Source organism: Macaca nemestrina, chromosome 4, assembly GCF_043159975.1.
Source record: "Macaca nemestrina isolate mMacNem1 chromosome 4, mMacNem.hap1, whole genome shotgun sequence".
NCBI classification, from domain to species: Eukaryota; Metazoa; Chordata; class Mammalia; order Primates; family Cercopithecidae; genus Macaca; species Macaca nemestrina.
Window position 1 is genome coordinate 53523364 of NC_092128.1, and position 22685 is coordinate 53546048.

General features: G+C 45.6%; 1 protein-coding gene across 10 annotated transcripts in view; it reads left to right on the forward strand.

Annotated features, from left to right (window-relative positions):
* The window catches only part of LOC105475327 (ataxin 7 like 1), a 272598-nt gene that overhangs the window by 114295 nt on the left and 135618 nt on the right, over positions 1 to 22685 (forward strand). The window contains exon 5 of one of the 10 annotated variants that reach the window (XM_011730483.3): positions 2878 to 6771. The exons of the other annotated variants lie outside the window; for them this stretch is intronic. Within the exon in view, the coding sequence (XP_011728785.1) occupies positions 2878 to 2963 (86 nt within the window). The 3' untranslated portion in view covers positions 2964 to 6771. Of the gene's footprint in view, positions 1 to 2877; positions 6772 to 22685 lie in introns of those variants that run through there. 10 annotated transcript variants of the gene reach the window in all.

Below are 22685 nucleotides of genomic sequence, written 5' to 3' on the forward strand. Positions count from 1 at the left end.
CATTGTGTGTGTGTGTGTGTGTGTGTGTGTGTGTGTGTGTGTGTGTGTGTGGTTTTTTTAATCTTTGCCAAGCATTCTAGAAAATTGACATCTATCTCTGTCTGACTTTGCTCCATTAAACTGAAATTAATTTTGTAAAAATTACTAAGATTTGACCAGATGGAAAAGCTACCTGGATTTTTTTGTTTTTAGTTAAAAACTAAGGCCAGGCACCATGGCTCATGCCTGTAATCTCAGCAATTTGGAAGGCCAAGGCGGGTGGATCACCTGAGGTCAGGAGTTCAAGACCAGCCTGGCCAACATGGTGAAAACCCATCTCTACTGAAAATGTAAAAATTAGCCGGGCATGGTGGCGGGCGCCTGTAATCCCAGCTCCTCGGGTGGCTAGGGCAGGAGAATCACTTGAACCCGGGAGGTGGAGGTTGCAATGAACCGAGAAGGTGCCATTGCATTCCAATCTGGCTGACAGAGCGAGATTCCGTCTCAAAAAAAGCAAACATTTTGCCCCATGTATAATTATGAAAGAAGTGACTATCAGATTGCCACCTCCTGCATGGGTGTCTATGCTAGCAGGACACAGCTGGTTGGGGTGAAGTATAGTGGCCCACCTTGCAGCATTTAAGCCAGATTGCATCTTCATCCAGTTTTGAGATTCCCACCTAGAGTCAAATACACTTAACGGCAAAGCTGAAACGAGACATGACCTTTTGCAGAAATTGCAGATGAGCAAAAAGGGCACAGGAGATGAGCATATGATACAAAGGGGAACACGATGTTTGCAAAGTCTTCTCATGCTGGCTGTGGGCCTGGCTGAAGTTATTACGCCCACGGGTTTAGAAACAAGAGGTAGCCTCATGGCCTGAGGAAGACTGCCATCTGCAAAAAGTCATTCTCCTAATGCCAGATGTCATTCTGGATGGCAGGCAAGAATGGAATTGCAAACCCAGGTCTTGGGGAGCTCCTCTCTCCTCCATTCCCCCTTCTTGGGAAAGAGTCCTTGAGACCGTGAGGACTGAGTGGACACAGAGGGACGGGTCAGTGGAGGGAGCAACAGGGATACCAGACATCCCAAGAGAGAAGAGATGAAAATAGAACCTAAGAAGGGAATTGAAGGGGAGAAGAAGATGAGCGCCTTACCCTAAAGTAGGAAGAGTGTGTTAATAACCTGTTGCTGCATAACAAATGACTCCAACGTTAGCAGCTTAGAACAAATCTGTGTTGTCTTGCACAGTTTCCGTGGGCCAGGGATCTGGGAGTGGCTCAGCTGTGTGGTTCTGCTGAGTCTCTCATGAGGCTGCAGTCAAGCTTTCATCTGAAGGCTTAACTGGAGTTGGAGGGCCCACTCCTAAGATGACTCCCTCACATGGCTGTTGACTGGAGGCCTCAGTTCCTGGTGCTCAGTACCTTAGGCCTCTCCACAGCCCTGCTCACAGCATAGCAGTTGACTTCCCTGAGAGCCAACAACCCAACAGAGGGAGGGAGAAAGTCAGAATGCCTTTTATGGCCTAGTCTCGGAAGGGACATGCTACTACATCCACTCTATTCTGTTCATTAGAAATCAGTCTCTAAGTCCAGCCCACACACTACAGGAAGGGAATTGGGCTCCACCTTTGGAAGGGAAGAATGTCACCACAGTGACACTCTTGCCAGGCTCAGAAAAGCACAAGAATCATTGACAGGGCCTTTGGTGTAAAGATGAGGAGGGCTGCAGCCATTGGGGCCTAGGGGTGCAGCCTGATTGGGCTCAAGAAAGATGGTTGCGTAGAGGAAGGGGCATTAGAAACTCTCCATGGGCTTGGAGCCTACCATCCAATAGGGGTTGTGCAGGCCCCTTCTCTCTTTCAAGCTAAGGAGTGACTTTGCTTACAAAAGCAAAGCCACCTGTGAGTCCCAAGGCTCAGATTTGGTTCCAGAGAAGAGAAAGACAGAGCTCGAGGCTTAGACCCAAGCCTATGCTGGAGAAAGAGCAGTACACAGCACTGTGCATCTCATTCTAGGTTGTCCGCCCTGCCAGGTGCCCAGTAGGAAAAGAACAGGGATTGAAGGCAGAAGGGATGTCAAGGAATAAAGAGAAGCTGCTGGGCTGTGATTCTCAGGAAAGGCATTGGGAGGGGGTGTTAAGCAGGAGGTGGAGGAACCCCACCATTTTTTATTAAAATCCCACTTAGGATGATAGCTCAGTCCTGCCAGTAATGACAGCAGTCAGCCCTTCGTGGCTACCGCTCCTGGGTTGCACAGAGTCCCTCCCATGGGGCGGATGTTTGTTTTGGCCACCCTGGCTCCATAAATGGATTCCATGTAGCAGTCTTCTTTTGAGAATGCAGAGCCATTGGGGTTATATTGTACTGTGTCTGTTCTTATCTCCCCTATCATCCCCAGGGAATAAGCTAATCAAACTTACTGATGATTTTACACTGAAAAGGAGATAGCTAATAACTTGGGTGACAAGTATTAGAATACAATGTGATGTGGATAAATTGGGTCCATGTGTTAAGAGCTATAAAATGAGATTCTATCAAGGCATGAATAATGGTGCCCATGAAAAGGATTAATCAAATACCCCATTAAAAAGGTATAGGAATTCTGGTCAGACAGCCCTTGTTTAATTGCACTCCTGGCCCCACCCCACCCCCACTCCATTCCCCCTGAAACTGCTTTCTACTAGGAGAAATATGGAAAAGAGTTTAGAGGAAGTAATGGAAAAATTGGGACATACATTTTGGTAGAACAGAATCATGAAGACACATTTAAGCAACCAGTGTTTAATTTAGGGGGAAACATGGCAATTGGCATGAGTAATCATTTACAAATATAATTTCCAAAGGAGCCGTGTTGATACCATTCAGCAAATGCCAACAAAGCATTTACTTTCCAAAGGGAGAAAGCAAGACAACAAGAGAAATGAAGGCATCTCCGGGAGTGGACCAGAGAGCAGCCAAGCCATAGAGAAGCATCAGGTGTGAGAATGGGAAGCGCAGAAGAGGCGTACGACTTCTGAAAGATCTCAGAGGACTGGCATTGTCTGGAGAAGGCTTCCTGGAAGAGGAGACTCCAGCAGAGCCCTGAAGTGTGGACAAGCTTCCATTCACTGCAAATTCGTGAGCACACTCTGGTGTCAGGATCTAGTAAGAAAATGGGCTTGAGCAGAGCAGGGGGTACCTGTGGGGTTCTTCTCTTCATTTTCACCACCACAACACTGGTCTAAGCTACCATCAGTTCCCACCTGGACAACTGCAAAAGCCTTCCAGCTGCTCCTGCTTCCACTCTTGCTCCTCTACAATTCATTCTGCACACAGAAGTCAGAATCAAAATCAAAGTTCATCATGTCATTCTCTTGACTTGTGGCTTCCCATTGCTCTTAAACTAAAAGTAGAAATCATTATCATGGCTACAAAGTCTTGTGTGGTCTGGGCCACATCCTGTGCCAGGCTCCCTTTCATTGTCTATATTCCAGTCAAGCTGGCCTTCAAAATTTCAGCACATTGGGTCTTTCTGCCACAGGGCCTTTGCACATACATGCTTTTCCCTCTGTACATGTGATTTTCTTTCATCCTCTCTTTCCAAAGCTAACTCCGACTCATCCTTCAGACTGCATCTTAATGATTACTTCCTTCTGTAAGACTCCCCTAATTTTCACAACTAGATTAGCTCTCCCTCATATGTTGAAAACAAGTATTTCTTGTGTGAACATATATGTTTAACGTCTGCCTTCCCAACTCAGCCACAAGCTCTGTGAGGGTGGGGACTCAGTCTTTGCATCTCTCGGAGCCTAGCATAGTCTCAGTAAATACATGATAGCTGGAGCGTGACATTTCATTAGGAACAGTGAGGCTTGTTGAGAAATTATACCTCACCAGTATATAGGAGAGTACCATTAGGAATTCTTAATGGGATGAAAACCTGAATTCATGTCTAGACCCTGCCACCTGCTGGCTGTGCTGTTTTAAATAAATTGCAGATCCTCTCAGAGCCTGCTTCCTCATATATAAAATAATGGGGATCCTAACAGCCCCCTCAAATGGTTGTAGCAGGAATTTAATTAAATAATATATGGAAAGGCATTTTTAACTGTGAAACCAGACATAAATATCGTTTGTCATTTTTCCCAGTGCATGGCACACTGGGTCATTAAACATCTATTGGATGGATGGATGGACAGACAGATTAACAGTTAGGGGGCCCGTATGAGTGACAAGAGGAGAACTTGGCATATGGAAAGCATGATGGAAGCCAGAAAAAGGAGAGACTTCCCAGAAATAGGATGAGGCTTGTTGATTCATCCACAGTGTCACATGCAGTAGAGCAGGCAAGAGAATGAGGGGGAGAAATCATTTAACCGGGGTGGAAGGAAATCACTGGTGACCTCTGGCCGATTCCTCCTCAGCCTTTTCTTGTTATCTGGGCTTTCAATGACATGCCTTAATTGTAACTTAATCACTTTACTGATTTCTATCTTGGGGAGGGGGGGAATCAAATTGATTTGCACATACGGCAAAATTGGTAAGATTACTCCAGCTGCTGCCAGCAGGTGCTGACAAGTGAAGAACTGAACGTCAGAGAATAAGAAAATACACTAAACATTTATTTTAATAAGGCCTAGAAACCTTAGTTATTTAATAAATTGCCATGGATAATTGGTTTCAGTTTCAAGAGTTGATTCATCTTTAACTCCCTGTGTTCCAGAAGGAATCGTGCTGGATGTGTAGACAGAGCCTTGTGGTTTGAGACCCATCTGAGCTATCACACATTTCTCTGAGCCTTTTCCTGTCTCTCTGATCACACCCCACTTCCTGCCACCACTCCCAGCATCCACCTGGGATAGGTCACTCTGACACACACACACACACACGCACACACACGCACACGCGTGCACTCGCGCTTATTCACCATCCAAGCTGCTAGTCTTTTTATTGGCTCCTCCTCAGGCGAAGAGGTTTAAGCCTCACCTCCCTGCTGGGCCCTGATCCAGCTGATCTGTTTGTGTATGAACCTTGGGAGTGAGTGGCCCGAGCTGGACCTGAGCCCAGCATTTATCATCTCGGCGCTGACTCCCACAGAAGAAGGAAGACATAATGAATAAATGAAACCCCATGACTATTTCAACATTCATCAGCCCAGTACTCCAAACCTGGCTGATAAAATTGGCTACCTGGATTTAAAAAAAATAAAAAAAGTAAGAAAAGTAAGAATAAACTAGAAAAAAAGGCCACTAAATAATATTTTTTATATGATTTAGTATATTTGTTATATATTTAACATTTTCTGTGTAGTAGTTGGTGATGTGTTACATGGGTTTGTGGGGAAAGGAGGCAGCATGCAAGAACATTTTTAAATGGTTCAAAGAAAGGATTTGAAGCCTTACCACCCCCTGCCAGCCCACAGACCCCCTTCAGCTGGATGGCTCAAGATGTAAAGACAGAATTGTGCCTGTCTCCCTTCTCTTCCCCGTACCTCCCAAATCAAGGACCTTTTTTACTGTCCTGTGTTCAGATGTGGAGTGTCATCGGCAGAGTGGTTTCCTATGAACTGATACACATCGTTTGCTAAGAAGGAAGGCTAAGGCCCTGGTCTATCTACAGATGGCACAGTTCTGGGAAGAACCACCACATTCTACCCTGGGCAGTGTAGGGAGGTACAGAGTAAAGACTTCACACACCCGCCTGTGTTCTGTGGTAGGCCCTCGAGGAAAAACTGGGTGGTCACCAGGGAGACCTAGGCATAGGCAGGGAAGGGCCCCCTTGCAGAGTGGCATGGCAGGGGACCACAGAGCCAGAGCCTGTCACCACTGATCTGTCCTCCACTGGACTACCAAAGGGGCAAACCCCAAAGCTCTTGAGTCCTTCCAGTGTCCAGAAACGTGAGGCTAAAATCTCCTGCTTCACACTGAAGAGTGTGATGGTTCAGAGCCGGACTGGGAGCAAGGTTCACTGCTCAGCCAGCCTTGTCTAGCTCCTGCTCTGACTGAGTATAAATCTTCTCATGTGTGGAAAATGGGTATAATCATGCTTCTCAGAGAGGTGGTATGAGGATTAAACATCATTATGCATGTAATATGCTTAGACTGAGCCCAGCCCAGGAGGAGAAGTGAGCTGATGGAAGCATGGAAGGCTCTGATAGGTTTATTCCCCTTACGAAGTTCTGCTTTCCCTTCACATATCACTGCTGGGAGCCAGCCCAGCCTGCTCGCCAGGAATTTCATTCCACCATAGCTCTTAGAGGTCGAGGTGGGAAACCTCAAGAAGAAAGCAGTCCATGAGGGGTTTTGGAGCAGGGACTGGGAAGAGGGACAGGGATGGAAAAAAGGCTTAGGGAAGAACTGTGGAATTCCTAGTGATCCAGAGAGGGCCTAGAAGAAGAGCACCAGCCAGCTGGGAACACAAGTACTTAGCCTCGAAACAAAGCAACTGTGTCCCAGGGCTCAGGCAGGGTGAATTCCAAGGCATATCAAATCTTTCAAAAAGGGCCAGGCATGGTGGCTCACACCTGTAATCCCAGTACTTTTGGAGGCCGAGGCAGGAGGATTGCTTGATCCCAAGAGTTTGAGACCAGCCTGGGCAATATAGTGAGACTCTATCACTACAAAAATATGTAAAAATTAGCCAGGCGGGGTTATGCACACATGTAGCCCAAGCTACTTAGGGGGCTGAGGTGGGAGAATCACTCCTTGAGCCCAGGAGATGGAGGGTGTAGTGAGCTGTGATTGCACCACTGCACTCCAGTCTGGGTGACAGAGCGAGACCTGTCTCAAAAAAAAAAAAAAATACAGAAAGGTAGACTAGGATGATAACGGGGGGGAAAAAAAAAAAAGCTTTTAAATGTCTGCCTTTTTGGTGAAAAATAATTCAAATTAATTTGGCTTTGAGAATTTTTAATGCACACATCGTAATAATTGCATAAACCCCAGAGCATTGTAAAATCAGAGTTGGAAATCTCTTACCATCTATACTATAAAAGCAAGAACCTAATCTTGCAAGCAGAGTTTTAAAACTCCTGAGCCCAAGGAAGATATCAGTCTGCCTGTGAAATTTGCCTCCTTCCTTCTTGTGATTATCTTTTCCCTCCCTATCCCTTTTTGTCCTTACCTTCTCTCTAGTGAATGTGAGCAGAGAGGAGGCCTCACAAACCTGATTTTTTTTTTTTCCAAAGATACAATCCCTAGGAAAACCAAGGAGAGAAATAAGAATAGAGAACCAGCATGTGCTCATTTAGGCCCTCTACCTAATTTCTTTTATTCCCCTCTGATGTCTTTTTGGCCCCTTTCGTGGCTGTACAACTAATGCTGTAATGGTTTTGAAGGTAGTGTTAGTAGCCTATTGAGTTTGAAGGGAGCCTTGACTTCTGAGTCCTTTTATCATATCCATCTTTTGGGAGCTTTTTTCCCCTCTGCAAATCAAAACAGGTATTTAATTCAGACATACTTAATTTTAAGTGTTAAAAATCTCCCATATATTAGTATGACGCTACTCATTTATTTTGTCCATCATGTAGGTGCCATAGCTCTGGAGCATATAATTTAGGGTTCTGGACTTTACCACAGGTACCTGGAGGTCATCACCGTTAAGTGAATGAGTTCTTTATTAAGCCAATATTTGATCAAGCCTTGAAAATACTAATAATTATGTTCACGGGACTGCCTGCTGAGATTAGAAAACGAAAAAATCTTAAAGCTTACATTTCTTGCATAAGTAAATAGCCACATTTAATCTTCCCTTCATCTGTGATTTATATTTATTACATTTGGTGAGCTTGGTTAGTGGTTTAGATTCCTTAGGTTTTTGCTACATCCAGGGTCCTATTATGCAATCATCTTTGATAAAAACTAATGCATACAACACTGGACCCTAGAGTATAACATGATGCCAAATCCCTTTCCAAATGTGTTTCCTACTAAAGCAAACTATATTGAAAGGCATTAAAGAGAAGCATTCCCTGGTCACTTCCAATTGGAAATATATATATTTCTTTTTTCATAAATCACATTCACGTTGTTCTCTGTCTCATTACCTCTATTGTGAGCGCTCCCTTTGCCCACACGCTCATGAGAAAGCGATTACGGTGGGTTGTGCCCTCCTTAAGAACATGGCTGGCAAACAGGGTCTTTTTAAATGAGTGATTATTTGCATCAAAATGAGTGCATTTGGACATATTGGCATGCATCAAGAGCAAAATCCAGACAGTGAGAAACTGCAGATTAGACAGCAAGAGTCTTCAACAGAAAAATTGTAAGGAAAATAATGAGGGGGAAATTGGTCGCTTAAAATAAGTTTAAAAGGCATGCAAAACATGGGAGGACTGACATGCAGCCTCTGAGGATACACACATGGGCGATGACATCCTAAACACACACAAGGACACAAAGACTGTGGAGCCAGGAGTCTGCTTACTGAGGGAGGTGGGTGGCTACAAGTGGACCAGACACATGGAGTGGGGTGCTTGGCAAAGTTCTGTGTCTCCACCTGCATGGTGGTTACCTCGATGCTTACCTTCCCATCCCTCCCAACGCAGTGCATCTCTTTTGTGTGGTTTTCACTGCCCATGCTTTATTTTACAATACAAAGCTTTTCTTTTAATGAGTCTCCTCAGGGTTCACATAACCAACATTTTTTTGGGAAATTCACTTTAGAGATTGGGGTCTAATAATAAAATGTGTCTCACTTTTCTCACTAAGAGGGAAATTGAAATTCCAGCTGGAAATTCACCAGTAGGATTATCTGACAGCTTGGTCAGAAATGAGAGAAAAATTTAAAAAGAGGGCCAGTGGATGGAGCTTTTCTAGGTTCTGGCTACAGAAGACTCCCCTGGTCTTTATTTTTTTCCACGTTCATTTACACAGTGAATTATGTAGTTACCACTTTCAGTAATGGAATAAGCCTTTGCAGACTCACCTCCTCTAAACAAAAACAAGGACCCTGATGGCAGCCATATTGCTCCCTGCCCTTCCCCTCCTTACCTTGAGTGATGTTTAAAGAGCACAGAGGTTTGCTTAAGGGAACTCATCCCTGCTGCCAGCACCAATGTCCTCTAACCCTCTTGCCCCTGAAAGTGCCGGTCTGAAGTGACTACCCTAGTGGTGTGATGTAGGATGTCCTCTAATATCCTTCCAACTGGGGTATCATTTCTTTAAGGGTTTTTTCCCTATTAAATTCAGTTCTTCTAGAGTAAGAACCACCTTAGTATGAATGAGTTAGGTGAGAGTTCCAAAAGCGGGTAAAACCATAGAGAGCATGACACTGGAAACCAGAGGTGGGGGCACAGGAAGGAAGACCCGAAAGAGGGGTTGCTGGGAGTTTTGCCTTTTCTTTTTTTTCTTGTTAGACCTGGCCTCAACTTGTTGATATTTTTTAGCTTAAATCTGGAATCCCACTAAAACATAACATTTACGTCTGTCCCCAGGGCTGGATGGTACTTGCAGGACTCATTGCATAAGCCTGAGTCCAAAGATGTTTGGGAAGAAACAGGCCAGTTTCCACTCCATGAGGGCAGGGACCTTACCTGGTTTTGCTTACCATTCAATTCTCAATTCCTAGCACAGTGCTTGGCACATAGTGTGTGCTCAGTGGACGTCTGATTTAAAAAATGAACCAATAGGCTGAGTATGGTAGCTCACGCCAGTAATCCCAGAACTTTGGGAGGCCACGGTGAGAGGATTGCTTGAAGCCAGGAATTCAAGACCAGCCCGGTCAACATAGTGAGATCCTGTCTCTACAATAAATTTTAAAATGTGCTGGGTGCAGTTGCTTATGCCTATAGTCCCAACTATTCAGGCCGAGGTGGGAGGGTCACTTGAGCCCAGGAGTTTGAGGCTGTGATGAGCTATGGAAGGCAGCTATGCTTATCACTATACTACTAACACTGCACGGTATGGACCACAGTGAGCTGTGATTTCATCACTTTACTCCAGCCTGAGCAACAGAGTGAGACTCTGTCTCTTAATAAAGAAAACAAAAGAAAGAAAGAAAAGAAAAGAACAAACAAACAAGGGACCAGACTGACAAACAGCTTGAAGCAAAAGAGATATTGCAGAGATCTTCCAAGATGGGCAGTGAGAAAGTGTCTGTGGTCACTCCAGGGGCTGCCAGGGATGTCCTTCCCCTCTCCTCCACTCCTGAGTTTTTTCCCATCTGAAGCCCAGGGTCGACCGCCTGTGCTCTGTGCCTGCCTGTCCTCAACAGGAAAATCAACCAGTATAGAGTTCTTGAGACGTAACAGCTCTTACCACAGTCTATCCCTCTTGCATAGCACGTTTTGGGTCATAGAAGTATTTTCCCACAAATTGTCTAATTTGTGCTACACAATACTCTCATGCAGTGGGTAATTCCCACCTTACACAGGAGGAAACTGAGACCGAGAAGGATTAAAATGGCTTTGTGGGGGCAGAGCTGTAACTAGATCTCAGAACTCTGGATCCTTACACCCCACATCCTTTCTACTGCACTGTCCCAGCCACTAATGCAGACAAAAAGCCTCATCAGGATTCAGACCTTGCCCTCAAGAAGCTGAAAATCTAATTCTGAAAGAGAAAACTCCCATAAATAGTGAACATATCAATAAACATAGAGCAGCACTGCCTGTTCCTTCCCCAGTTTTACTCCTCAAGGATGTTCTGAAAGATGAGGTAACTGTTGCTTTTTCTTAGAAGGGTTCTTTCTGTGTAAATTTATTTCCAGAGTGTAGAATGGGTGGTTCAGCCTGTCTTCAGTTGTCTGCTGTAATGGAGAGGAGAGGGAGAGGATAAATAATAAAAACCCAAAGTTAATCCCAAAGATCCAACTTTAATCACCTGTGTCAATCTCACACTTTAGCAGACCTCATTAGAAATAACCACATCGGCCGGGCGCGGTGGCTCGAGCCTGTAATCCCAGCACTTTGGGAGGCCGAGACGGGCGGATCACGAGGTCAGGAGATCGAGACCATCCTGGCTAACACGGTGAAACTCCGTCTCTACTAAAAAATACAAAAAACTAGCCGGGCGAGGTGGCGGGCGCCTGTAGTCCCAGCTACTCCGGAGGCTGAGGCAGGAGAATGGCGTAAACCCGGAAGGCGTAGCTTGCAGTGAGCTGAGATCCGGCCACCGCACTCCAGCCTGGGCGACAGAGCGAGACTCGGCCTCAAAAAAAAAAAAAGAAAAAGAAATAACCACATCATAGATAGGAAAAAGAAAGCAAAATATCTAAATAAAAATCCATCTATAAACTAGATAACCTTCACCTTATACCAGTGTCATCTATAACAGAGTTAGAACTACTAACACAGAATGTCCGTGCTTTTGGACTTTCTTCCTCCCAGACTGTTTCATGTGTGTTCTCTCATTTGATGTTCTCAATTATCCTGTGCAGGAGGTAGCGCTGATATTGAGGTTTAGAACATTTAAGTGACTTGTGCAAACACCCACGGCTACTTAGTTGCAGAGCTGCAACTTGCACCAGAGCTCTTTTCAGCCCCCAACTCTTTTCCCACTTCTGCAACCACCCCTATCTCCTCCAATGGCTTCTCCTTCAGCCGTCCTTGAGAAAGACTCAGCAGGAGCAACTCAGCCACCTGTGAGTCTGCAGCACTGGCTCTCGCCAGCTCTGTGGCTCACATCACAGTGGTTAAGTGTTCACTGACCACTTGGCTGTGTTACAATCATTTAATTAGTCTGTGTCACGGAGGAAGAGATGCTTTATTTATAAGCCTAATAGTGAAAACTTCTGAGTCTTCAGTTCACTATGAGCTTGGTGGCATTTGGATGATCTTGGGGTCTTCCAACTGTGCTCTTAATCCACTTTGTACCAAGAGGATAAACAAGGGAGGGCTTTGTTCAGGGTGCAGCCACTGTGTTGAGGACTACAAGAAGGTTGTGGCTGGGTTAGCTGAGACAGGGCAGGAGGAAGGCAGGATAATGAGAAAAGCCACATTTTAGGACCTTAGGAAAAATAACCAGACCTTTTTATGCTCCTCTTGCAATGAAAAAAGTGTAGAATTTATCTTCTTGGGACCTGGGTTGGGGCAGTCTCAAGGTTCACATCCATGTGTCAGCTGACAGCCAGTGCTTCTCAGCCTCAACTACATGTTTGAGCCACCTGGGAAGCTAAGACTGCACGATTCCAGTGGCAGCCAAGCATGGGAATGATGGTCAGAGTGTGGTGTGGTGACTGTCACGTGTTCTACACTAGGGTGAACTACATTTCCCAGAATTCCCTGTCCTGTGGGTTTCTAATTGGCATGGACCCCAAGATAAATTCTTGGGAGATTCCAAGGATGGAAGGGCAGCAGCACTTTCCAACACGTACGTTGTCACTCATTTGCCAGCCGGCCCTGCAACTGCTCCACCTTCTGGATCCTTCTTCAACTTCTCTGACTCCTGGGCCATATGTGTGCATTTAGCTCCATGGTGAAGAGCTGCAGCTTCTGCAGGACATTTGTACCATCGAGGTCAAAGGCAACAAGAAGTGACATGAGTTTCAGTCCATCTTCATGTGGTTCCAGTTAAGGCCTGTGAGTTCCTGATTGTTCTCCCCAACTGCCTGTCCTGTGAACCTCGCACACTCACGTCAGATGCAAAAACAACCACCTTATAGAGGCTGCTTAACCAGCTCTTACTATCGCAAAAGGTCAATACCTAAAATAAATTCATGTAAATGCTGATAGATATGTCTGTACTGTATTCATCCTTGTGTTCTGCTTCTTCCCTTGAGCCCTGATACAGGTGGTTTTCAAGATTGTGGTTGTTTGAAGGATTGGTATCCACCGAAGGAGGCCCAGTATAAGAAAGACATTCAGGTGATTCTGATCCATGGAAAGGCAGAGCTGACGCCTCCCTGTCTCTACCCCCACATCCCCAGGGGGACACCTGAGGGGCACCCTTTGAAAATCCTTGGTAGATGAGTAGTCTTCAAGTCTAGTGGTAAATGGGAGGCCCCTGGGGAGAATCTTAAAAATGCAAATTCCTGGGTTTACCTCAGATCCAGAAATCCAGATATCAAATGACCAATCCGAAAGTGAAACTTTTTTTTTTTCTTTGAGACAGGATCTCACTCTGTTGCCCAGGCTAGTGTGCAGTGGCAAGATCACAGCTCACTGCAGCTTAGACCTCCCAGGCTTAATCAATCCTCCCACCTCAGCCTCCCAAATGGCTGGAACTACAGGCATGCACCACCATGCCCAGCTAATTTTTTTGTATTTTTAGTAGAGACGGGGTTTCCCCCTGTTGCCCAGGCTGGCCTCAAACTCCAGAACACAAATGATTCACCTGTCAGGCATGAGCCACTACACCTGGCCTGAAAGTGAGAATTTTTTAAAAGTCCTTTGCCCCAGCCTTTCTGGGGTGCTGGGAATGTCATTTCTGATCCAGATGCTGGTTACATGGGGCTTTTGTTTGTGAATAGGCATCCAGCAGCACATGTGTGATTTGTGCCTTTTCCTATATGCATGTTATAACTCCATTGAGAGTTTTATAACACCCCCACCTCCCTCCCACCTTCCCATCCCAACCCTTCCCATGGAGTGTGGAGTAATCCCATACTCCAGTGACTGGCCAAAGCTGAAAGCCACTGGACTGCATGATTCCTTAGACACCCTTCCTGGCAAAGTAAAACACAGAGAAGGGAAATAGAAAAATGTTAAGCAATTAGGGATTAGTTAAGTCAAGATACATTCATCATTCTAATGATATAATCCTATGCCGTTATTACAGCATTGTAAGAAAAAACAAGTGAGGCAGCCAGTCAACTTGAAGCAATGAGAGTGGGTTGCAGGAGGTATGAGGAGCCAGTTTGGAAAATCACATAGGAGCCAGATCGTGGAAGGCTTTGAATGCAAACTGAGGAACAGGAAAAGCCACTTGCCAAAGGAGTGATTGATAAAAGTAGCTTTTTTTTTTTTCTGAGACAGAGTCTTGCTCTGTCACCCAGGCTGGAGTGCAATGGTGCAATATCGGTTCACTGCAACCTCCACCTCCTGGGTTCAAGTGATTCTCCTGCCTCAGCTTCCCAAGTAGCTGGGATTACAGGCGCCCACCACCATGCCCAGCTAATTTTTGTATTTTTTACTAGAGACAGGGTTTCACCATGTAGGTCAGGCTGGTCTCGAACGCCTGACCTCAGGTGATCCACCCGCCTCTGCCTCCCAAAATGCTGGGATTGGTGTCTCACACCTGTAATCCCAACACTGAGAGGCCAACGAGGGAGTTCAAGACCAGCCTAGGCAACATAGCAAGACCTTGTCTCTACAAAACAATCAAAAATTAGCCAGGTGTGGTGACACGTGACTGTAGTCCTAGCGACTGAAGAAACTGAGGTGGGAGGTTCACTTGAGCCAGGAGGTCAAGGCTGCAGTGAGCTGAGATCTCATCCCTGCACTCAGCCCAGGCAATAGAGTGAGATCCTGTCTCAAAAAAAAAAAAAAAAAAAAAAAAAAAAGAGCAATTATAAATCTAAAATTATATTATCCATCATATTTAACTGCTCACAAAGTATATTGTTTGAAACGCAAACTGTTAACAATGAGTGGGCCCTGGGGCTGCAATCAGGGACTTACCCTTCCTTGGAAGTCAAGACAGACTTTTCAACCTCAGTGTCTTTCTAAAGTGCCTGCAGTCTACACATGGTTCAAAGTGCATTTAAATGAGTGGAAAGAAAAAAGTCAATCCCCAATTCTCCCATTTTGAAGACGTGATAGGTTCTTGTGGGGCGCAGCTGTTAAAGGTGAATTAAGATTTTCGATGTATGGTGCAGGTGTATAGTACAGGAAGAACCTTCACAGACTAGTCCATTTTTAGGCAGTAAGTGTCCAGAATACAGCCAACAGTGATCCTCAACAGTGGGCTTGGACCTGGGGGAGAAGGAAGCAGGGGTGACAACAGACAATTGTGTTGATTTACGTCATCTCTGAAGCTTTTTGAAATAAAGAAGTGGAGACCCTACCTGAGACCTGCCAAGTCAGAAGCCCCATAAGTGATCTGGTGCTGCCCAGATGAAATCCACCAGCCTAATGCTGTCTGCTACTTTCTTTAATATCCAGGGATAGAGCTCTTACAACCTCTCGCTCTTCTTTTTTTTTTTTTTTTTTTTTTTGTGAGACAGTCTCGCTCTGTCACCCAAGCTGGAGTGCAGTGGCGCAATCTCACCTCACTGCAACCTCCGCCTCCTGGGTTCAAGTGATTCTTGTGTGTCCCATACAACCTCTCTTGGTGGCCCCTTTTCTCAGGGTGACAACTGTGTGTACGTCCTGCCCCTACCTTCACCCCCAAATGACAACTCCACAGACTAGAACTCTTGAGCTTTCAAAATAAAGGGAGAATGAGACTTAAAATCATTGGTTAAGGACCAAAGGTATTGTCAAACTTCTTTTGAAAAGCCCACTTTCTTTCTCATTCTTGTTTGACTTGCAGTATGGTGATTTCACCCTGCCTTACTCTCCTGTACTGTAACTGTACCCTAACCTCTATTTTGAGGACTATCCAGAGAAAATTCTTTAATCCTGCAAGGAATTTCCTCTGAAACCCAAAACACTTCCAAACATTTCTCCACCGACCCCTTGGCCTGTGCAGACAGAATCTAAACTCATATTCACATTAGCCTCAGTCTGAAATCATCAACAAGACAAATCTAATAAGGAAAACAGTAAGGTGGGGCATTCCAAAGTCAGGGGCGAATTCCTGTGCACCCAAGCCGTTTCCTTCCTTCTCCTCATGCAGATAATTTAGAATGGTGCCCGAGCATCGTCTCTCCCACTCCTCACGTTCCTCCCCAGCAGAGGGCCTTTCCCCAAACATTCTGAAAGCTATTTTCGTTTGCAGTTTTTTCTTACTAACATTTTTCAGGAAAGGAAAGTTCACTTTAGTGTGCCCTGCTGCCTCATGAGACCAACTGATGATCTCCTTATCTCCGGGGTGGGCCCGGCTCTAGAGACACAGGCAGCCCTGTCCACGCCTGGCTCTGAGTGTTGTTTTGCTCAGCTCCCCAGAGAGTTTCAAGTGGCAGAGGCACAGAGTGCAAAAGCCCCAAACCTCAGGCCTGAGGGGGAAGAGTCTGGAAGCAGGAGGGTGAGCCTCAGCTTTCTAGCTCAGTCATACCCAGGCCCAGGTAACCAGGGGTACACCTAGCTGTGTCACTGGCAGGAGGATTCCTGCAACATTGGTGCTGGGTCTGCACAGATCTCATGAGGGTATAGCATAGGACCTGTCCATTTGTGTGGTCCAACAGGTAACATCCAATCAAATGGAACTATAGAGCCATACAGCTGGAGAAAGACCTCTAAGATGGTTGGATCCAACCTCCCCAACCCTTTATTGCAGTAGAGGAACTCGAAACCTACTGAGGCCAGAGGGGCAACCCAGCCAGAGTCTCACAGGTAGAGAAGAGCTGGACCACTCTCCTAGGCATTGCAGGTCTAGCATCCCACTGCTGCCCTTTGTCCCTTGTCACAAATGCAGACTAAGTCTGCTCTGAATACGTCTTCCCATAATCATTTTATTAGAGTTGGGTGTTGTGTGTGCAAAAATCATGCTCAATGTGTTTTTCCTCTTTTTTTTATTTTTATTTTTATTTTTTTATTTTATTTTTATTTTTTTTGAGACAGAGTTTTGCTCGTTACCCAGGCTGGAGTGTGATCGCACGATCTCGGCTCACTGCAACCTCCATCTCCCAGGTTCAAGCAATTCTCCTGCCTCAGCCTCCCGAGTAGATGGGATTACAGGCATGCGCCACCATACCCGGCTAATTTTGTATTTTTAGTAGAAACGGGGTTGCTCCATGTTGGTCAGGTTGGTCTTGAACTCCCGACCTCAGGTGATCCACCTGCCTTGGCCTCTCAAAATGCTGGGATTACAGGCGTGAGTCACCACACCCGGCCAACAGAAGACTTCTGAGACCAAACATGTTGGGAGTTTTTCCCACCACCAAGCAAGCAATCTGTTCCACAGTGGACACCAGCTGGATGTCCTTTAATTCACATCTGGTGCTTTCTACCAGGCGTCACATCAGATCCCATAGGGTGAGGGCTCAGTCCCCAAGACTTAGTCCTCCCTCTGTACTACCAGTTGCAAGTCTGGGCCTCCAGAATTTCTAGCCTACTGGCTTGAAGCTGGGACTCTTACAACACACTCTTTAGGTTCAATTAATTTGCCAGAGTGGCTCACAGAACTCAGGGAAACACATTTACTGGTTTATTATAAAGAATATCTTAAAGGGTACAAATAAACCGCCAGATGAAGAGATACATAAGGCGAGGTCTGGGAGGGTCCCGAGCATAAGAATTCCTGTCCCTGTGGAGCTAGAGTGCGCCACCCTGCCCTGGAAGTGAGTTCCTCTTAACCTTTCTGTAAGCATCCATGTCTTCAGCTATCCAGAAGTTCTCTGAACCCTTTTGGGTTTTTATGGAGGCTTCATTACATAGGCATGATTGGTTAAACCACTGGCCATTGGTGATGAACTCAACCTTCAGCCTCTCTACCCTCCTGGAGGTTGGGGAGTGGAGCTGAAAGTCCCAGCCCCCTAATCCTGCCTTGGTCTTTCTGGTGAACAGCCCCCATCCTGAGGCTCCCTACCCGCTGCCAGATATCAGTCAACTCATTAGCATGCAAAAGGCATCATTTTGGTGCTTCTAAGGATTTTGAGAATTGAATGCCAAAAAATGGGTTGAAGACCAAATATATAGTTCACAATATCACAGGGGCAAGTATGTTTTTCTGTTTTTAATTCATTGGACAGATAGTGCATGTATCTACTACAAAATTCAAAAAATCACAAAAGGGTGTACAGTAAAAAGTTTCCCTCCTACTCCTGCCCGCAGTCTCCCATTCACCATCGCAGAAGGCAAGGCTGTTCCATCCTCCCAAAGATAAGCAAGTATGCATGTGTATATTTTTCTTTTTTAAAATAAATGAGTGTGTGTTTTATACATCATTCTGCTCCTTGCTTTTTGACTTAATAATGCATTCATTTATTAATCTAGTAAACACAGTACTAAGGAGATCCTATTATGTGCCAAGCAGTGGCTGGGATTCAGAGAGAACCACATAGATTCCCTATGTCTAGAAACTTCCTGGGGGATATAATAGTAAACAAAGAAGTGTATGATGTCAGGTGAAGAAAAGTCAGTGCAGGAAAGGCAGAGTGCTCTTTTGCACAAGGTAATCAGGGAGTGCAGTCAGCGAGAAGGTCTTGTAGGTACTTGGCCAAAGAACTCTAGGCAGAGAGGGCACCAGGGGAGAGACCCTGAAGCTGGGGGTATGCCAGGCTCTCATGCCCCTGGGCCAACACAGGGATGAGATGCCTCAAGTGTCAAGGAGTGAAGAATGTGAGAAAAGAGATTGACTGCTCAGGGAGGGATCCCGTCAGGTAAATCCTTCTAAGGATGCAGATTTTATTCTAAGTGACGTGGAAGCCTTTGGATGGCTCTGAGCCAGAGGGAGACATGCTGACTGTGGTTGTTGGGTGGGGAATACAGTGTAGACAGGGGAAAGGTGGGAACAGGACACTGTCACAAGGTGCTTGTGTCCAGCTGAGCAGTCCTGGTGGCCTGTATCAGCCTGGTGGTGGCGGCACTGAGGAAAAGCCAGATTCTGAATATGTTTGGAAAATAGGGCCCATGTGATTTGCTAGGATGTGGAGTGTGAGAGAACAGGAGGCTAGATGAGCCTGGGGTTTTGGCCTGAACCACTGGGGGAATGGTGCATTGAACCTGAGATGGGAAAAGCAGGGGAAGGGAGAAATCCAACCTTTGGTTTGGGACATGTTACGTTAGAGGTGCTGAGTCAATGTTCAAGAACTGGCAGTTGGATATAGGAGTGTGGACCTCAGGCGGAGGTCAGGGTTGGAGAGACAAATTTGAGGCCCATTCACACACAGGTGTTACCTAGAGCCCTGGGAACAGATGGGATTAGAGCAACTTCCTGACATTTTTCACATCATGGCTCCACTCTGGGTAAACCGAGAGAAAGACTGGGACTCCAGGGCCTCCTGCCCCTCCCAAAGGCCGAGGAGATCGGTTGCACCTGCCACTCCTTTGCAGCATCGTGCATTGCGTGGCCATGCAGTGTGAAGTAGGCGAAAGAGCCCCTAGAACACAGGACAGCTTGGGAACTGGTCAGCTGGATGACAACAGCCATGGACCCCTCTCAGCCTGGTTGCAACACCCAGAAGTTTCAAATTATGTGGTCTCTGAGGGCCCTTCCTTCCAGCTGTAACGTTATTTGCCTGTAAGTCAAGTGGTATGAGGCGTACAAAAGGAATTCCCGTACACGGCCCACATGAAAAAATACATTACAAGGATTTTAAAAGAGAAAGAGGAAAGAGTGCAATTAATTGTGGAGGATTTTCTGGGGAGAGGAAGGTAATTTCAAACTTACCGAAAAGTTGCAAAAACTGTCCGCCCCCTCCCATATATGTGTGTGTGTGTGTGTGTGTGTGTGTGTGTGTGTGTGTGTGTGTGTGTGTATCTATACAGATTGGTTTTTTAATATACATTTATATTTTTTTATTTTTTCCTGACCCATTTGAGGGTAATTTGCAAAACTGTGTCCCTTCACCCCTTAATATTTCAACATGTATTTTCTAAAAACAAAGATATTCTCTTACATAACCAGAGTACAATTATCAGGAAACTAACATCATTGATAAAAGCTTATTCAAATTTTGCCAGTTATCCCTTAGAGCAAAAAATTGTTATCAGCCGGGCACAGTGGCTCATGCCTGTAATCCCAGCACTTTGGGAGGCTAAAGCAGACGGATCACCTGAAGTCAGGAGTTCGAGACCAGCCTGGCCAACATGGTGAAACCCCATCTCTACTAAAAATACAACAATTGGTATGGTGGCAGGCACCTGTAATCCCAGCTACTTGGGAGGCTGAGGCAGAAGAATCGCTTGAACCCAGGAGGTGGAGGTTGCAGTGAGCTGAGATTGTGCCATTGCACTCCAGCCTGGGTGACAAGAGCAAGACTCCGTAAAAAAAAAAAAAAAAATTTAATCCTGGAGTATGTATTGCATTTAGATGTTGTGTCTCTTCAGCCTCTGTCACTCATGGCCTTCATGTTTTTAAAGATTACAAGTCTTGGATTTGGTTTACCTCGTGATTCCTTGTGATTGGATTCAGGTTTTGCATTTGGGGGTGGAAAGCTTTTTTAAGGGGGTAAGATCTAAGTCTGGCAAGTTGGGATAAGCCCAGAGGGAGATCAGGGCAGTGCTGCTGACACATGGAGAACAAGCCCTTTGGGTGGGGACCAGGCAGCTCAGAAACCTGAATATTCCCCTAAAAAGAGAATATTCTCCTGGTGTGTGCACGGAGAATGTTAAATATTCTCTAAGCTCTTGGGCAAGATAAGGGACTCTGTCCCTAGTGGATTTAGTCTTCCGGGTTATTCTGAATATATCTAATAGATCATTGCTTCTGTGTATGGATGTGTTGTCTCATTTAATCCTTTGGTGACTTGAGAGGTGATGACGTTTCTGTTGTGTTACAAATAGGAAAACTGAGGCACAAGGAGCACAGCCATTTAGAGATAGAACTGGGCATTGAACCAGACCTCAGCCTCCAAGCTCACGCTGCACCGTGCTGTTTCAAACCCATTAAAGGGTTTTCTCCGCAATCAGTCCTTGCTTTGCTTTGCTCAAAACAAGACTTAAATAAAGACGCCAGCTCCATTTTCCACTCATGTCAGTGATTGATACTTGATTAATGTTCAGGATTGCTGTCATCTAGAGCATAATTTTCGCAGATGCAAAGACCAATTTTGTTGTTACTGAGGCGGAAAGATCTATTTCCTCATAAGTTAGCAAGCAGATTTGGAGGGAAGCAGGAACCACAGGGTGTCTTGCTGACTGATTCTGAAAGGAAGCTGTGCCACATTCGGCATTGTTAGCATTTATGGCTGGTGGGTCAGAAGGTCCAAGTACATGAGTGTGACCACCTCCTAGGCTGCTGCAATACAGCTATGTAACATTCAGCATAGCCACGGACTTCTGAAGCGATCATATCTGCTTTCTCAGTGTCGTCCTGAGTGGCACAGGGAACCTTGGAGAGCTCCCTTCCTTGACTTTCCAGGGGTGACAGTGATTGTTAGAGTCCTATAACCCGCCTCCTTACCCTACCGATAATTCTCCTGAAGAAGACTTGCTGCTTGTCAGAAACAGTGAGCCAGCCGGCAGCCTCCCTGGGACTCTTATTCAGGTGCAGCCGAAGGAGTACTGGATTCCAATCCAGCTTCCTACCACACACGGCCTAACCTCTCTCAGCTGTTGGCAGTAGGAGCAATGTGCTGAGTACCTGGCCCCAGTTCCTGGCACAGAGATGTAATCATTCTTGGTTTTTCTTCTTCTCCTTTATTTTCTGTCCGTTCTCTGCCTCCGTGTGGCTCCCCGGTACCTCTTCCCCTTCTCTGATTCCCTCAGTAAAATCAAGAGTTATTTTATACCAAAATATAAATCAATTACAGAAGCTGGGAGGCCAGATCTGACAGCTCCCACTCATCTCTGACCAGGAGAGGAAAAGACCCTTCAAATTATAGTTTGAAAAGCAATGAGCTTGACCTTAGGAGGTTGGGCTGCCTACAAAGAATCACTTCCTAATTTTGGCTGGGGAGATAAGGACTGGAAGTTTGGGAGGGCATAAGCGTATGAGAGGGGGAGAAGTGAGTCGTGGGATGCTGGAAGATACTCACCAAGGGAAGCTATAGCATCCCTAGCCAGTGACCCGTTTCGGAGGAGGGACCAGGCTGTGCGTATGTGTTTGGGAAATGGGGGTAAGTGGCTGGCCATCTTACATTTAAAATTAAAATAACTTCCCTGGAAGTATGAATATGGAAAATAAACAGTCTGCGAGCTTAGATAAATGGTTGTGCATGTAAAATGGATTAATAATGTCAGTGTTTGGAAAGTGCCTGCCCAGAGTAAGCCCTCGGCATGTGGTAGCCATTTTTGTAGTGTAGAAGGACACAGACTCTGGAACCAAATTGCCTGCATCCCCATCCCAGCTCGAACATTTCTGGTTGTGCAGCCTTGGGAAAGTTGCTCTACCTCTATGTGTCTCACTCAGTTTTCTCTTCTGCAAAATGAGTATAAGCATAGTACACACATAATAGGGCTGTTGTGAAAATTGGGTGGATTCATGAACATAAGGCACTTAGAAAAATGCCTCACATATATGAAGCTTGAGGTAAGGGTTATTACCTACTGTACTGATAAGAGAGTCCGTATGAAAATTATCACTAGTTATTGCTCCGATGCAGGCATATTTGAGGACACCAACAAAAAAGGCTGTAATCTTGAAATTAGATCACAAGCTTTATTTCAAGGCTAGATCTCTGCAGAAGATAAAGCCAGGCATCTCAAGTGTGGGTTAAGAGTCACCCGTGGGACCGAGCATGCTTACTCTTCTGAAGTTCTAGCTCTTGAAAGGAGACAGTTGGAGCTTTTTATCTCTGTTCGTGACAATGTGTCCTTTGAACAAGGATCTGACACCACTGCATTAGTTTGTGAGGGCTACCATAACAAAGTGCCACAATCTGGATATCTGAAGTGACAGAAATGTATCTCACAGTTCTGGAGGCTGGAAGTCCAAGATCAGTATGTCAGCAGGATTGGTCCCTTCTGAGAGCTGTGAGAGAGAATCTGCTCCCTGCCTCTCTCCTGGCTTCTGGTGGTTTGCTGGAAGCCTTGGGCATTCCTTGGCTGGTAGATGCCTCACCCCCATCTCAGCGTTCGTCTTC